Genomic DNA, 18,353 nt, shown 5'->3' with positions numbered 1-18,353 from the left:
AGAGAGAGAGAGAGAGAGAGAGAAATAATGGTGGAAAATATACATGCCATGCTTGACTGCTAAATCCACAAGTTTTTTTTATATTCTCTCTTATTCCTTTCTTTTGAAGAGCTTAGGCTCAAAATGCAAAAGACTTTTTCACTTTCCTGAGCATCAAACTAATACACCTGTCTTCATTTTACCATAAATTTCAACTATATATATATAACTTTAACATCTGCTTTCCATGCTGGCATGGGTTAGACGGTTTAACTGGAGCTGATAAGCCAGAGGGCTGCTCCAGGTTCGAGCCTGATTTGGCATGGTTTCTACAGCTGGATGCCCTTTCTAATGCCAACCACTCTAAGAGTGGGTTTTACATGCCATATATATAATATATACAAAAAACAAAAGATGAAAATATTCAAAAGGTGAACATTCATGCATAAGCATATAGATATCTATGTATTTACAGAACAGGTTCACATGCAGTACAAAACATACAGAAAACTAAGTGGAGCAGGCATAGTATTTCAGGTCTGACAGCTGTTTCTGGGGCTTGGAATTAATGTTGTTAGATGCCAACATTACAACTCTTACATAATTCTGAGCTTCCAGAAATAGCTGTCAGACCCGAAACACCATGCCCTCTCTCCTTAGTTTTCCATGTTTTGTACTCCATGTAAATCTGCTCTGTAAATATATATCTATATGCTTATACATGAAGGCTTGTCTTTTGAATATTTTCAGTTTTTAATTCTCCCTCTCTCTAAATATATAGTGGTTGGCGTTAGGAAGGGCATCCAGCTGTAGAAACTCTGCCAAATCAGATTGGAGCCTGGTGTAGCCATCTGGTTCGCCAGTCCTCAGTCAAATCGTCCAACCCATGCTAGCATGGAAAGCGGACGTTAAACGATGATGATGATGTATATGTATGTTTTATATGTCAAGCCCAAGTGTGTTTATTTGCATCATTATCTCATATCAGTTCACCTAAAATCAAATCATTTGAGCACCACAACATGTTGTCTGTATTGAGCACCTCTGGAACTTAGCCACTGACTCTGTCTCTTTATTTGATATATATCCCCTCTTATTTATCATGAGCCTCCAAGCTGTTACTGAGGACTTTAAAACTGGCTGTGCCTGAGAGTTCTTCTATGCTGATGACCTTGTTCTTATTGCTGAATCACAATTAGGACAAGAGAAGAAATTTCAGGTATGGAAGCAAGATCTGAAATCAAAGAGCCTAAGAGTTACCATAGCAAAGGCCAAAATATCGATAAGTAGGAAAACAGACAAATTGCAGGTACCTTCAGGGAGATGGCCCTGCTTGATATGTAGACAAAAACTCCATAAAGTGTACCCAGTGCAAGCTATGGACTTATAAGACATGCAGTAGTATCACTGGATGACTAATGAGAAAGTAGTCTTTACACATGGCAGATGTACAAGTACATTAAACACCAGAAATGTACCAAAAATAGACTCTCTCATCTGCCTGAGAGGATCCTTAGAAGTAGTAGACAGCATCTGTTATTTAGGTAACCAAGTTAGTAGTAGAAGTGGTTGTTCTGAAAGCAAAGCTGCTAGAAGTTCAGACAGTTACTACCTCTGTTAGTAATGAAAGGCCTCTCTCTCTCAGAGTGAAAGGTAGATTGTACGATGCGTGTGTATGGACAGTTATGCTACATGGCTGTGACTACTTACTGGGGATATGCAAAGACTTGAAAGAAATGAAGCCAGAATGCTTCACTGGCTGGGTAGTGTCAGTTTGCAAATACAACAGAGTGTAGGTGATCTGAGAAAAAAAAATGGGTATACATAGCATCGTATATAACCTGTGCTGGTATGGTCATGTGTATGAATGAGATCAATTGCATCAAGAGGTGCTGATCTCTAACTGTAGAGGGAACATGTAGAGAGGTAGACCTAGAAAGACATGGCACACAATGTTGAGAAAAGATCTACAAGTTTTGGGACTCACAAAGGGGATAATAGGGGACTGACACTACTGGCAGGTTGCTGTGCTTGAAAAGACATGTCAAGCTATGTAAAAGCATGGTTGCCCTTGCATACAGGCTCATCTTTTGCAATCCTCTCTAGCTGAGCGTTCCTAATCTTGCAGGCTCATAAGTGTTGGCACCATGTAAAAAGCACCACCGTACCAATGTTGCATTAAAGCACTCATTACACTCTGTAAAGTGGTTGCCACCAGAAAGGGCATCCAGCCATAGAAACCGTGCCACAACAGACATGGAGCCTGAACAACCCTTTGGTTGGTTAGCTTGTCAAAACCGTCCAACCCATGCCAGCATGGAAAACAGATGTTAAATGATGATGATGATGACTTTATATATATACATACAAATACAACAGGCTTCTTTCAGTTTCTAAATCCATTTCTTAGGCTTTGTTCGACCTGGGGTTGTAGAAGACACTTGCCCAAGGTACCATGCAGAAAGAGTGAATCTGAAACTGTGGTTGGGGAGAAAACTTCTTACCACTCAGCCATGCCTGCAGTTAAATACACAAACACAAGCTCATTCACAAAAACAGTGTGCTTTTCAATGTTTATTTGTATAAAATTGTAAGAGTACCTGAAAGACACTCAAGGAAGTGTCTAAATCATTCTTGTATGTTTGTATAAGAAAATCCCCTTTCAACACAGATAACATTAGCAATTGACTGTGGAGAATTTCTAACTAGTTGCTGATGCTAAAAGTGTGGTTGTGTTGTGAGCCATAGATGATGATGATGATGACGATGATGATGAATTCTGTTGGTTACTACTTCGAGACTTGCGCTTCAGCTCAACAGACTGTTCTTGTTGGATGACAAGTGCTTCCCTCAGTACCTTGAAAGCTGTTGTTGTTGCATACGGTGTCTGTGTGATAGGATCAAAGTATTTGGCTGGTTGCCGTGTGACGGGACACAGAGTTCTAGATGATGCTGATGCTGGTTTAGCTCGGGTTTGTGGAAAATATTCCCGAAATGTTTTATCATCTGTAAACGTAATGAAAGTCCGAGAACACTTTGGACCAGATACTTGCTTTGAATGTTTGCTCTTCTCTGGAGATTTGGAAGGATCGTCATTTTCGCCTTTTGTTTCAGTTTTCAATGATATGGAATCAACACTGTTCAAAAAAGAAAAGAAAAAAAAAAGGCAAATGATATTCTATATATTTTCATTAAATGGAATGCCATTAACATCATCAAATATATAACTTTGCGAAGCCAACGAGGTAACTGCTAGATAATTATAATCACTTCACCTATCCAAACTACCATTGAAATCTTAACAGATTTCCAACTGCCATAAATGATCCACCACCAACTCAATATAGAAGCTAAATGGCTTTCAAATTATGCAACATGCTAGAATGGTCACAATGAAAATCACAATACATTTCTCTAATTTGATGATGATAGAAACACTGAATGTCAAATGCACTTTACATCATTTGACTGTGAGGTGCTGTAGTCTTGATTCTTTGGAATTTATGAGACCACTGTTGAGTAGCACATCAAATCCTGTCATTTTCTCTCAAACTTAGTGAACCATTACTATATTATCTAAGATTTCTTCTTATTTTTTTTTTTGAGGACAGTATGATATGATCTGAGAAAATGTTTGGCTATTATTTCTAGTAGGTTGAGCAATTATGTGGAAGTTACCTTGTTGGATTGTATTATACAATAGGACATTACTGTTGTTTAATCTCAGCTCTGGTCTAATCAAGGAAACCTATGATGAAAGCTGACCTATTATCCTCCAATATGTCTTGGGTTTTTTACACAGTAGAGTATGATTGGAGATTTGTTTGCTATATCTAACAAGTCAACTACATATGTATATTGTCTGTATTACTTGGATATTGTTGTGGTCTTCTGAAGTATTGCTGGTGTATCAAGTTGCATGCAGTTTATTTAACATGAACCCAGCTACAAGAACTATTGTAGTTAAGTGCAGATGGCTTAGTATAGTTGCAACAAAGCTTCTCTCTAGTTGTCTTCATCTTTTTTTCAGCCTTCATATCAATTCCAAATTTCTTTTAAGTCTTATCTAACTTTTTCCTCATTCTAATTTCTACTCTACTAATTCTTGAATAACTTCTATCTCCCCGGTTTACCTGATTAAATGAATAAACTGGTCGCTCACACATGCTTCATATTTAATTAATAGTAGAGACATTATCCATGTAAAAATCATCCCATGAATAACTTCCGTTTCTGTTGTAATCTCACTTGTTACAATTATGTATCATCTTTATTATTTTATGTCTACAGTCATACTGTGATTTCTCTTTAAACCATCCACCAATAAAGCTACAAAAACTTTCATACCCTGAGACATCTTCTACGTTAATTTCTGGTTCATTATTGTGTAATGACTGAGGCAATTCTTCAATCAAAGGCATAGTTACAGACTGGTAGCGAACCAAAGCTCCTTTGTAAGTAGTTTTTTGAACTCGACACTTTTTCTTCTCAGATTCCAGTCTTTGGTATGTTTCTACAAGAGAAAGGAAACCAAATCATATTTGGTTTATCTATAGCAAGCCCTATAAAGAGTGATATTAAACCACGAAAATTTACCTTCAAATTATAAAAATAAAATATCAAGTTTTGTACACATTAAAAATGATGATATACTTAGTATGTAAATATGACAAAATATGCAAATATCATTAGAAAATATGATACCAAGTACAATTTCATTTCAAGTAAGAATGATACTAAGCCTAGAAATTTAATAAAAAGTCATGAAAATATAAGAATTCAGAATTGATCTTGCAATGCTTGAGTGTAAACTGTATGTTGGAGGAGACACAATACAACTGCAACACAAACTGTATCAAAATGACTTCTGCCATGAAATACTCAAGCCTGATATCAACTATAAATATTCATTCATGCGTAACAGACAAAACACATGAACAGAATAGGCATTGGTATTGGTATCATCACTGTTGTCATTTAAACATCCATTTTCCATGTTGGCATGGATTAGGTTTGACAAGGACTGTTTGTTTTTATGGCTAGATGCCCTTCCTAACACCAACCACTTTACAGTGTGGACTGGATGCACCAGCGCATTGGTGGTGGGGAGGTCACCAAGACAAAGATCTTTTTGAGTTTGTGAGGGGGGGGGGCATTGGAGGAGTGGCCTTGTGCCAGGCGATGAGAGAGGTTAGAGTGTGACAGAGGGATAGAAACAGATATGTTGCTGTAGAGGAGATACAGGGTTACCCAGTCAGAGGGAGAAAGTGGTGAAATGCCAGGGCTTACCCTCAAGGTACAGTGATCAGAATATAAATGGGATGGTAGAGTATCACCCACAAAAGATTTTATTCTACACCAAGAACACAATGTACAGAAAATATTTCATTTAATGAGAGATCCACATTCTACCTATGTGGGTGAAGGAATTTCATTACCCAAGGACTTGATATTATATTCTTCTGTCAGTTTAGCCTCCTCTAACAACTCTGACTGAGTAAGACGTCGCACCTCGGTTACATTTCTTTTGGCTGCTATTTCTTTCATCATCTTAACACGGACTTCCCGTTCCTTTTCTCGACGTGCAGTTGCCTGTGACTTTTCTGCAGTTGATTGACGAAGAGATTTTCTTTCTGAAATAAGGACAGAGAGAAAACAACAATAATCATCATCATTAAACATCTGTTTTTCCATGCTGGCATGGGTTGGACAGTTCGACAGGAGCTGGCCAGCCAGAGAGCTGCCCAAGCCCCAATTGTCTGTTTTGACATGGTTTCTACCCTTCCTAACACCAACCACTTTACAGAGTGTACTGGATGCTTCTTACATAGCACTGGTGCTTAATTCGTGGCAGTGGCAAGAGTACTTTCTATGTGGTACTGGCATGGATGCCTTTTTGTGTGGCACCGAAACAGGTACTTTCTATGTGGCACCAGCACCTGCAAGCCAAGGACCTCTTGAATGAGAGAGAGAGTGGGAAAATGACCTTAAAAAGTATACCTGTATGTATGTATGGATGGCCACAATTTTACTTAGCAGGACATATCTTCTCAAGCACAGCAAATTGCCAGAACCTCTCAGCCCCTTGTCATCTCTGTGAGGCTCAACATCTGAAGATCCTTTCTCACTACTTTGTTCCATGTCTTCCTAGGTCAACCCCTTCCAGAGGTTCCTTCCACAATTAGAGATTGGCACTTCTTTATGCAGCTATCATTGACACACATCACATGGCCATACTAGCACAGTCTTCTCTTGCACACAGCATTTGATGCCTCTTACACCTGATTTTTCTCTTAAATCATTTATACTCTGTTGTACCTGCACACTGATATTACCCATCCAGTAAAACATGCTGGCTTCCTTTCTTTCAATCTTTCACATATCCTCTCTGTAGTCATAGTTCACATTTTACTGCCATGTAGCATAGCTGTATGTACATGGATATCTCTTACAATCTGTCTTTCACTCCGAAGGAGTGCTCCCCTTTACTACCTACAAATGTAGAATTTTCTCTCAATTCTGCTTAGTCTGTTCTTATCCTAGCAACTACACTTTCAGAACTTCCTCCACCACTGCTAACTTGGTCTTCTGGACAACAGAAGCTATCAACTACTTCTAACAATCCCCCTCAGCATTTGGGGAAGCCTATTGTCTGCACATGCATAGGTCATTGCCAGTGCCGCCTGAATGGCTCTCTATGCCAGTGGCATGTGAAAAGCACTATCTGAGCATGGCTGATGCCAGTGCCGCCTGATTGGCTCCTGTGCCAGTGGCACGTAAAAAGCACCCACTACACTCTCGGAGTGGTTGGCGTTAGGAAGGGCATCCAGCTGTAGAAACACTGCCAGATCAGATTGGAGCCTGGTGCGGCCTCCTGGCTTGCTAGCCCCCAGTCAAACCATGCCAGCATGGAAAACGGACGTTAAACGATAATGGTGATTTTTAATGCTTATTGTACCAGCAATTTGCCACACACATTCTCCGTTAACCTTCCTTTGATACTGCTACACCTCTTATGTGTCCAAAGCTTGCACTGGGTACATCATATGGATTTTCTACCAACATCCTTCTTACATATTGAGGAGGGCCATTTCCCAGAAGAGACTTGTGATTTGTTTGTTTTCCTACTTACTAGGACTTTGGTTTTTGCTAAACTAACTCTAAGGCCCTTGGATTTAAGGCTTTGTTTCCACACCTGAAATTCCTTCTCCTCCCAGAGACAGCTGGTTTTGAATTCCTCTGTTAAGACCTGGAGGACAAGAGGGGGCTGAGAACTGAGCCTTGGTGAACTCCTGCCTGTACACTGAATTCATTGCTATACTCAGAAATTGCTAACCTTAACCTCACTGGTAGCATCCCTATACATGGCTTGTGCTATTCTCACTAACCACTCATCTATCCTTAGCTTCTGCATTGACCTTCAGATAAGAGAGCAAGGGAGTCAAAGACTTTCTCCATGTCACAAGAAGCCAAGTACAGAGGTTCATTTTTGGCTAAATACTTCTCCTGCAGTTGCCTAACCAAGAATATAGCATCAGTCATGCTCCTGTCTGGCACAGATCCAAACTGCATCTCATCTACACGAACTCTGTCCCTAATTAATTGAGCAATGACCCTTTCTGTGACTTCCATCACCTGATCCAGCAATTTGATGCTTTTGTAATTATTTCTGTCTTAGGCATCACCTTTACTTTTGTTGCAGTTGACTATAATGTTACTATACCAATGGTTGGGTATGACTCCCTCATGGACAACATGATTTACTATACAGGTAATAAAGCCACATCCTACTTTGCCAGATATTTTAAGCATCTCAGCAGTGATTCCTGATGAGCTGGAGGCTTTCCTACACACATAAATACACACACAAGCAACAGGCTTTCAAACAGTTGTGTATACTAAGTTCCATGTGCAATAGAAAAACCTAAAATCATGTATCCTATGATTTGTTTTTCCATTTGTTTACAATATATGAACTTGAATTTGCAAAGCAAACTTCTTAACAAAGTGGATATGCTGGCACCATCTCATACAGCAGCAAATACAATACTTGCCTGAATTAGAGTGGTAAATTTGTAAAGATGGTCGTTCAGCTTTCTTAAGTTTAGGTCTAATTTTGGCTGTCTCCTTTAGTTTTTTTGGTTCCTAAGAAAACAAGAAAATGAAGAATATAAATTTTCTGGTGTCACATTTTAACAAATGTTTAAAGGATTGTTCAGTTTCCCAATCACCATCATTTCGTGTCCACATTTCATGCTGGTATGAAATAAACAACTGAACAGTGGTCCAAGGACTGTATCATGCTCCATCATCTACTTTGGCATCGTTTCCTAAGGCCAACCACTTTAAAGTGTATTTTTCATGCTACCAGCACTTGTGCTAAGCAGCTTACAAGGTTTTCAACTCCAAGACAGGCATCTTTATTGCTAAGAGGTGAGGGATTAAAGTAAGAAAGCCAGAGTGAAACAGATGTCTTACTGCTGAGGGGCTACTCACATTTTAGAAGAAAATATTGGCGTGGAGCTGGGAAGAGATAAGAAGAGGGGTGATGAAGTGTCTGTGTGAACCATCAAGGTATGAGGTAAGTAGAAGTGGCAAAAGTATATGGGAAAGTGAGGGATGGAGAATGGGTAAGGGGGTGACTATAAAGAGTGAAAAACAAGTACTGAGTAGAAGTAGGGAAAATGAAGGTGAGAACAGAAGAGATTGGATAGGGTTGAGGGTGGTGGATAAGGGATGAGTGAGACTTTTGATGATGGGGGTGAAAAGTAGTGAAGATACAGTAGACATGGGAGGTGAGAGATGGTGAAAGAACTTGGTGGCTCTGTGATGAGTGGAGGGGGTCAATGTCAAATGTAGGTGGAGTGGACAGAATGACGAGGGATGGACATCAAGTGAAATGGTTCCAGTTAGTAAGAAAAATTAGTGGCATCATGGGAAAGCAGCAGTTAGAGAGATGAAAGGTGGTGGAGTGTATTTGGAAGGCAAACAGTTATGCATATATGGATATAGTTGCACAGAACTTAATTTTCTTGAGTCCAGTGGGTTTCAGAAAAACTAAGTTCTCTCTCTTTGTGTTTCACAAAGATAGCATTTTACAGAGTTAATAAACAAAACATAGCACCACATCTGAAGAAGCCAAGTAAGAAATTAAAAGAACAAAGGCTAATCACAGTTCAAAACCATAATGTTGTACAGAAAAAAACCTAACACTGTACAACACACTTTGAATATGTTTAACTTCATAACAGACTTGAGAAAAAATAAAGACAAAACATAGAAAATATGTGGGAGACATTTAGCAGAGGATGTGTCATTGCAAGCATAAGAGCAAGGAGTGAAGGTGTGACGATAACTTCACTCCACCAGTCTCAGAAGCCCTCTAAACCAGATAAAAAAAAAAAAAAAAAAACTGAAAGAAAGTTAATTAATGTCCGAGAAAATTATATGATGACTAAAAAGGAAGTATAATGTTAAAGTATATTGTTGTTGTCATAGTCATCATCATTATTATTTTATGTCCGTATTTCTGTTGGTCAGAGGTCTGAGGACTGCATTGAACTCCAGTGTTTCTGCTCTAACATAGTTTCTATGGCTGGATGCACTTCCTAATACCAACCACTTTACAGTGTCCTGGGTGTTTTACTCGTGTCACCTGCACTAGTGAGGTCACCAAGTGATTCGTAAAATAAGACTTCTTGATTGAATTGGCTTACATCAGGGGTTGAGAAGTAAGCGTCTGATAGAGGTATAGGAAGTGGCTTAAAGGAGAGAAGAAAGTGTTGGTAATAAAGTGTCAGGATGTGCTCATCATCATCATCATCATCATCATGGTACAAAAAGGTGAAGGGGATGGGGACACATGAAAAGAGGGAAAAAAATAATAACCCTAAGTTGAAATATGAAATAATTTTGCAATATTGATGATGTTTAGCTCTAGATCAGAACCTATTCAGAAAACTTATGATCAAAGACAATTAAACCATGACTATCTTGTGTTCTTAAGAGTATAAAAAAAACAAAAAAACACTAGATAATCAATGATTAATTGGCAATTTGCTGTACTCGAGAAGACCTGTCCATCACAGCAAATCTGATTTCCTAAAACCACCTGGTATGCTTGTACATGCAGAAATCTGCCCCTGCCTCATTAAGCTTTTCCCCCCAATTCTCATACCCAATCTAGGTTCCTAATCATCTGTTATAATCAACTGAGAGCAGAATCAGCACATATATCCGCCTCTCCTTTTTGGTGGTTATGAACTCCTGCAGGGAACCATTTCCAGTCCCTATTATCATCTTTGCCTACACTATTTCTACCAATCACCTCCTTGCCATGCTTTCAGCCACTGCTCTTTCCCCTTTACAATACTCCATCTGTTCTTATACCTCTCTTATCTGCTATCACTCTCAGTGCTTTCTCATGCCTATCATCACGACCCCTGATGTATCTCTATATCTCCCACTCTCCACAGCTCTTACACCTTGCACACCAACCCACTACTTTCTGTTCTATTTCTCTTCCTGAGCGACTCCTGTCTCTCTCAACTTACCCCTCTCCATATTGGTATTTGCCTCCAACTGCACCTCCACCCCACCTTCAACTATGTTACTCTCCTTCACTCTCTTATGAAAGCACTCACTCTCATCCCTTCCCATGATCCAGTGTCTCACCCTCTTGTACCTTGAGAGTTGGCTCTAGTACCCCATCACTACTTTCCTTTTATCTCCTTCACCAAGACGCTTGCACTTACTTTCATACTTTAACCTTTCAATACCTGGTATAAAGCCACCCACTAATGGGTGGCTTGGCATGTAGCATGTACGTAGAAAAAAGTAAAAAGAGAAATCAGATCTAAGCATGCTATGGTACAGGGTTGAGAGAAATAAAGATATGCTGTGATGCAGAGCATTTCTAGCTGGTATGGAAAATACATGTTAAAATAGAGATGATAACGAGGATGGTCATTATCGTCACGATGATCACCAGCCTTAGATATTATTATTAGGAGCCAGTGGTGTTCCTAATTGTGTTAGACATTTCTTACCTTGTAAGCTTTGGTGTTAATTCCTCTTTTGCGTTTTGGTTCATCATCATCATCTATATCGCTGCGTATTTCGTCATCCTCATCAATACTGAAGTCAGAGTCAACCTCATCAGATTCAGAGTCTTCAGACTGGAAGTCAATGTCATCCTCTTCCTGAAATACATGAATGGATACAATACTGAATGGTGTGACATATCTAAGAGGCCCAATGGCTGTGAGGTTAATGTTGTATTACTAACCACATTGTTTGAAGTTCAAGTCTTACTTCAGTCAATGTGGTGTGATCCCTGGACAATACACATAACTATTGCCACCAGCAATTATCTGACTAACTAACCAAAACAAAAAGGTTTATTCCAATTCTGAAAGCAATTGTTTAAGTAAAATAAACAATTCCAACTATACACTAGAAGCCGAAATCAAATATCAGTTTAAACAGTAAAAATATAAAACCAAGATTGAAGTGAAAAAGAAATGAACTCTTCCAACACTATCATCAAGATATGTCTAATTACCAAAGTAGTACACTTTTTCTAAAAACAAATTCCTGAAAATGTGAATGAATTAAAAGATCATCATCATCATCATCATCATCGTTTAACGTCCGCTTTCCATGCTAGCATGGGTTGGACGATTTGACTGAGGACTGGTGAAACCGGATGGCAACACCAGGCTCCAGTCTGATTTGGCAGAGTTTCTACAGCTGGATGCCCTTCCTAACGCCAACCACTCAGAGAGTGTAGTGGGTGCTTTTACGTGTCACCCGCACGGCAACAGAATACTATTGGAATGTATATTGACCAATATTCTAGTTTATAAGGTGACAGTTGAAGTTTGAAATGTAATTAGATGCTGAAGCAAACAATTTTTGTCAAAATAGGGTCAATTAGTATAGAAAGTAAACTTCAGTGTACCAATGTTGAAAATAGGTAATTTACTAGTATTCTGCAGAACCTAGTAGTCATTCTTAACCTTTTTGTAATCATCTTTCTGTTTAAATACACTAATTTTTTCACAATCTATTTCTGAAATAACGAAGAATATAGTAAAATAACTTGATCCTCATTAAGCTAATGTTTGGATTATAAATTAACATGAAATTTTAATTTAGATCACATTAAAACAATAAGTCTGTACTGTAGAATCCAGAACAGTCTTGTGTGGTTTGGTATGAAAAGGACCTGTATTCTCTCCACTGCAAGGTAAAGTAATACAAGTACAACTAAATGTCTGTTCATAACAAATTGCCTTTGCTAGAGAGAAACTAGCAGATGCAGGTCAATATCAATATGTTACTTAGTAGATCAGTTCACCTCTAAATTAATAACATTCAGTAATTGATTATTTCTGTCGAAAACATTTAAGAGAAAATAATAATCATAGAAGTTCTTGTAAAACATACATCATTAAAGCCACCATAAGTGTTCTTGTAAAAATCATCTTCTTCTTCTTCGTTTAACAACTTTGACATTCGATTTCCAGCATTGTGTCGAGGTTGACGTTCTGCTGCCATCTTGGATAAATCTAAAAACAATAAAAAGAAAATAGTAATCATCAACCTTGCTGTTATATTGTGACCACATCCCACCTATATCCTTCATCCATCTGAGTGATCTCAAATACTCTCTTTTGAGTTTTTAATTGAATTAAGAAGTAATTTCGTGTATGTTATTCATAGGCTCCACAATTTTACAGCTCCACTACATATGTCTATACATATATATATATATGTGTATAGGCATGCACACACATACAGGAACAATTACAAACATACCGCATATACATATATGGAAAGGGAACACTATAAATTTGAAAATGCTGTTGAAGAAATAGATGCCATAGGGTGAGTGAAGAGAAGGTATAGATGAAGAGGGAGGGGGAAACGAGAAAACAAAGTTAAGAGAGAGAGAGAGAGAAAGGAATGGGCAAAAGTGAATAGATAATAGATGGGAAAAAAAGATGAAGGGAGAAATAAGAGTTATGGGAAGTAAGAATAAACATAAGTTGCAGGAATTATTATTATTATTATTAAGAATTAGATACTGTTTGAAAAAAGCGAAAGTGTGTTGTTTGCAAAGTGAACACCTGTAAAGTCACTCAATAAAAGTGTTCAGTTTATGTTTAGAAAAGAGGATAGATAGTTGCTCATCCATACAGAGACGACAGAAAGATTTCCCTTTGTCATAGGGGAATGATCTAGATAAAAATTTTCCAATCTAAAGAAAAAAGTTTGTTAGAATCTTTAAGGTGCCAAATTAGCATACAAAGTCCTGTAGAATTATGCTTACGACTATCTAAAGGTGGAAAAGTGGTTTGCCAAATGGGATTTCAAAACTGTAGAAGATAATCCAATATAAAAAACTTCCTTAGTTACAGAGGTAATCTTGCATTGGTAAACGACATTTTTAATATGGCAGTTTCCATTGAGGACACAAGTTTTATTCAGTCCACACTTGCAAGGTCTAATATCATTGATATTATAATTTAAGGAGAGGTTATTGTTAATATTATTGTTATTACAATTATTAAGAAAGACTCTGTTACCTTTTAGAATATAGCTGTTAAGTTATGATATAATCTTTAATAGATTACTGGTGTTAGAGAAACCAATTCTGATATGGTGTGTGTTGAAAATTGAGTGCCATCTGGAATTTTAATAGGAAAGTTCCTTTCGATAGCTTGATGAAATAAGTGGGGAAGGTTATTTTAATTTATTTTCCATACGGAATAATCAACCAGATACTTTTACTAGTGTTACGCGATTCATGCTGAGATTTATTATTAAAAAAAACCTAATCTTATTTTTAAAGAAGTGTAAAAAGAATGGAGAAGTATAGTTACTTCCCTTCGACTGTTTTTAAAATTACGAAGGTAAAGATTATGGATATTTTGATGAAATGGGATATTATTTGAATTATTGACTATGAGAGAAACAATGTGAGTATTCTTGTTGTTATTGTCTATTACTGTTATTAGCATAAGTATTGTTATTACTACTATAATTATTATCAATGCATTAAACCAAATGATTAGAGGAAGAGATAGGAGCAAGGTTGTTATAGTATTTAATTTGTTCCTTATATCCTGTTTTATATAAAGCTGAATTATAGAAATCAGTGTTATTATTGAAAACGGTTTTATTGGCAGATAATTTGGCAGTCATGGTATTAGCTGTCAGAAGTGAAAGTAGAAAAATCTGACAAGGGACGTTACTACTAGGTTTAAGTTGATTCTTTGGCTACTGACAGCTAATACCATGACTGGCCGGAGCTATCTGTCTGTCTGTCTCTCTCTCTCTATCTATCACTCGAAAGTTATTGGAACAAATTCGACACCTACATCCATGCGTTTGAAACATGACAGAGTATAAGTATTTACGGAGCATAAGTATCACATTTATTTTAAAACTTAACTTCAAACTTCATTTGATAAATTCTCTCTGTTGAAAATTGTATTTTTATATTTTAAATAATTTGCAATTTCAGAAAATATATTTTTATATTAAATTTGCGTTTTCTAATTTGATAAATTCTACGGACACAAACGAAGGTGGACGAGTGATAGATAGATATATATATATAGAGAGAGAGAGAGACAGACAGATAGATAACTCCGGCCAGTCAGTAGCCAAAGAATCAACTCAAACCAGCAGTATTTTGTTATATTGGAAGGGTGGTTACTAAAAATGCTGATGTATTTCAGGTTTGTTGAAAGATTATGGTAGAGGAAACACAAGGCTGTATTTAAGTTTAGAGTGAGATTGAGGAAGTTAACCTAAGTTCTATCATCATCATCAAAGGTAATTCTTAGGCCCTTCTTACCAAAGAATTTGATTGCATTTAACCTTTTGTAGTTTTTGATTAGAGGTATTTTGTAGGTAAAGGAGGCAGTTATCACAATAAAAAAAAACCCACCGAGTAAATCTTCTTGAAAATGGCTTTTCTCGTGTAACGAGGATGCAGCTGTGTGTGTGTGTGTTTATATATATATATATATATATATATATATATATATATATATATATATACGCTTATATAAATTGTATGGTGTAATTATAAGTAACTGAAAAATATCAATTTAAGAACTATATTGACCCACATCTTAACGTGTACGCATGCAGAGAGGAGATGCAACATTCTCCACGATTCATAGAATGCTATACAAGTATATGCGAAAGTAAATAGGAATGTAAAATATAAATCGTTTGACCCGAGAAAAAAAAAAGAAAAATTGTGTAATAGGTGTAAAACAACTTGCCCTAAACGAATATGAAAAAAAAATGCGCGCTTTAGTTTAACTAAATTCAATACCATACAAAATTTAACAATATAAAGGTAAAACATAAAGGATAAGAGATTAATAAGGCAAACATACCAAAATAAGAATTTATAGAAAATAACAAGCATTTATAATTCGTATGTGTATTTGGTGTGCAAGATTCTTGATGTGGATACGTGTGTTGAAAAAAATACAATTAAACCTTGGGAGAGGCATTACGCCGGTAATAAACTAAATACTGTTTATAAATTAATAAAGGAGTGAACCAGTGCGTGTGTTTATTACCGGCATAATGCCTCTCCCAAGGTTTAATTGTAAGTATATATAAAGATAGAGGATTAAAATTAAAAACAGCAACACGTATTTTCATTTATATATATAAGGTTAAGGAGGGTGTTTTATTTAACCAAACCCAAAGATACAGGTAATACCGAGTAAGTGCTGTATACCGGCTATATATATATATATATATATATATATATCGCTAGAGGTGAGTGCTTTGTTTGTTGATGCTTAACTGTTTCTGCGTTAGCTTTACACTTGTAAATGAAAGTTTTGATAACTTTTCAAGAATGAAATTAGTTAGACTTTGCTGAATTTGGTCATATTACAATTTCATACAAGGTTCGAGACGAGAGAAAAACTATTTTATAACATTTCAACAGACTAACCGAAAAAAACCCCTAAAAATATAAGAATCAATTAATTTTTAGAATTTGAAGGTATTAGATTGTATAAATAAAATTTTATGTAACAACAATAATGCTTATTATAATTATAAAAGGTGTCAGCCTACCAAGAAGCTTTTTTCTGTAGAAACAATATTTTGAAATGAACGGAGTCTACGAAGTTGACCGAAGAGTTCAATGATATTAGTTATCTCCCTTAGGTTATCAGTGTCTGTGTAGGGCAGAGAGCCCCTAGGGGTCGGCAAGGAATTACAGTGGGTCGGTGATAGCCTAGGAATCGAATGGGAGTTGACGTGCGAAAGAACAGCTCACCCAGATGAACTGCTCGAAATATTTTGTCAGCGCCATGAAACGTCGGAAAACATGAGGCGTTTTTCACATTTTCTAACCGTGAAAACAATTTCATAAAAATCGAAAGTTTAATACTGTATACTCGTACACGTAGTTTTAAATGTAAAAAGTGTGTCATCTTCAATAGAATTTTCCTAATTTGTCGTACATGTATATTTTACCCAACATTTTAATTGCCAGCACCAGTACCCGGTACGCATTTAAGATACGTAGGGTATAGAGATATTTTAAATGAGGAGGGTGGTCGATGCAGAAGAAGTGGCTAAAGGGGGTCGATGGTCGGAAAAGTTTGGTGACCCCTGGTCTAGGGCCAACAATAGGTTTTTGAAGATCTGTTATAGTTCCATTGCTAGTGAAAAGGACCTTATCAATACAATAGTAGGATCTTTCTGAATTGACGGACACCACTTTTCATTTATGTTTTATGTAGTGTTTTTGGTACCGAAACACTTTCAAACTTCGTATACTTGTATATTTTGTATTATAGAACAGATAAAAATTTTGTATTCGAAGTTATTTCATGTAAAAAAATTGTCGTATTTCGGTAATTTCAACCGATCAATGACGTCTATTGAGGTGAAAACAATTACTGCCGTGGAATGTAAACATGTTCTAACGGTGTCATGGGATCCTTTCCCTTGAATAAAATTAGTGCCGTTGTTTGTCAACAACAACTATCGGTGGTACTGTTACTTATGACATCGTTCGTGCGTTTGTACTGGTTTTAGCTTTAGGGTTAGGGTTCGTGTTTTAGAGTTAGGGTTAGTGTTAGGGTTCTAAAACCCTATAACTCATAACCCAACCCTAACCCCTTACTAGGGAATAACGATCTTGACACCGGCAAAAATTATTGTTTACAAAAACAGCAGTAACTGTATTCAGCTGAATAGACGTCAGTGATTGGTTGAAATTACAGAAATACGACAACTTTAACATGAAATAACTTGCGATGTACAATTTTTTGTTAAGAAGAATAAGAGAAAAAGTTGTTTTATATGATACATTCTACCAGTATCCCAAGTTTGAAAGTGTTTCGTTAAGAAAACAAGTGGTGCCCATCAAATCAGAAGGATCCAAGATAGATGGTTGGATAACATCCACGAGTTTGATTGATCTCGCTTGGGTATCCAGTCAGATCAATTAGAGACGTTTACTTCTGGTTGGACTCGCTGGAAGGCATATTTGAAGACTCTGCTCCCATGAATCTTCCAGGAATAAGTGAGCGAAGAAGATGAGATGAAATAGCCAAGAAACCCCGAAAACATTTGTGGACTCCGTCAAACTACGTTAATCGACGTTGCAATGTAGACTATTACTTCAATAGAGACTTAAGTATACAGAACACCGTTTCCGGATATAAGAGACTGGCGCGTTTTGTTTACGCTTCTTTATTTAATATTTTATATTATCATTCCATACATGCAGTCTGATATTCAAGGTAGGTTGGATACGTATCAGTATATCCATATAGAAAGACACAAAGGCGTGTGTGTAGTACAAACATATATATATATATATATATATATATGTATATATAAAAAAGCGGATGTCGGAGATAGGAAACACCAACACACACGTATACGTTTTGTAGATAAACAAATTCGGAGTAGAAGCACACTTTAACAAGTAAAGCAGTTAATTGTAAAGTCCGGTTTATAGCGTTACCCTGGGTTTCTCGCCATAAAGGATACCCAGGGTATATATGCATGTATTAAGTTCTTTTCCCCCTGTTTGTTCTGCCTAAGTATAAAGGTGTTTATTTTATACATATATATTACTGGTAAAGGACGATTTATAGGGTTATCTTGGGTATCATTTATGGCGAGAAACCCAGGGTAACTCTATAAACCGGCCTTTACCAATAATTTATATATATATATATATATATATATAAATAATTTAGAGGAAAGAACCAATGTTCATGAACTCATCCATGAGAATCCAGTCACATTGAGTTTTTACCTGTAAATTTGGATTTTTATCCCTTATGTATATATATATATATATA

The 18,353-nt window shown here is 36.8% G+C and overlaps 2 protein-coding genes across 2 annotated transcripts in view; one reads left to right on the top strand and one right to left on the bottom strand.

The window, feature by feature from the left end:
• Nucleotides 1-2,538: 2,538 nt before the first annotated feature.
• Nucleotides 2,539-17,212, bottom strand: LOC106867449 (vacuolar protein sorting-associated protein 72 homolog). Its single transcript, XM_052968409.1, has 8 exons — nucleotides 16,102-17,212; nucleotides 12,430-12,551; nucleotides 11,028-11,180; nucleotides 7,946-8,124; nucleotides 7,671-7,825; nucleotides 5,418-5,801; nucleotides 4,327-4,492; nucleotides 2,539-3,116 (listed from the first exon to the last, which is right to left on the bottom strand). Exons 2-8 carry the CDS (start codon nucleotides 12,538-12,540, stop codon nucleotides 2,681-2,683), a joined length of 1,584 nt encoding a protein of 527 aa, XP_052824369.1. The 5' UTR covers nucleotides 12,541-12,551; nucleotides 16,102-17,212; the 3' UTR covers nucleotides 2,539-2,680.
• Nucleotides 17,213-17,296: 84 nt separating this feature from the next.
• Nucleotides 17,297-18,353, top strand: part of LOC106867450 (protein SREK1IP1-like) — a 13,047-nt gene continuing 11,990 nt past the window's right edge. Inside the window, exon 1 of the mRNA XM_014912328.2 lies at nucleotides 17,297-17,783. Coding sequence (XP_014767814.2) covers nucleotides 17,765-17,783 — 19 coding nt within the window. The 5' untranslated portion in view covers nucleotides 17,297-17,764. The remainder of the gene's footprint in view (nucleotides 17,784-18,353) is intronic.

Source organism: Octopus bimaculoides, chromosome 6 (genome assembly GCF_001194135.2).
Source record: "Octopus bimaculoides isolate UCB-OBI-ISO-001 chromosome 6, ASM119413v2, whole genome shotgun sequence".
Classification (NCBI taxonomy): domain Eukaryota; kingdom Metazoa; phylum Mollusca; class Cephalopoda; order Octopoda; family Octopodidae; genus Octopus; species Octopus bimaculoides.
The sequence above is the reverse complement of the archived record's forward strand: the minus strand, read 5'-3'. Positions and strand labels throughout refer to the sequence as shown.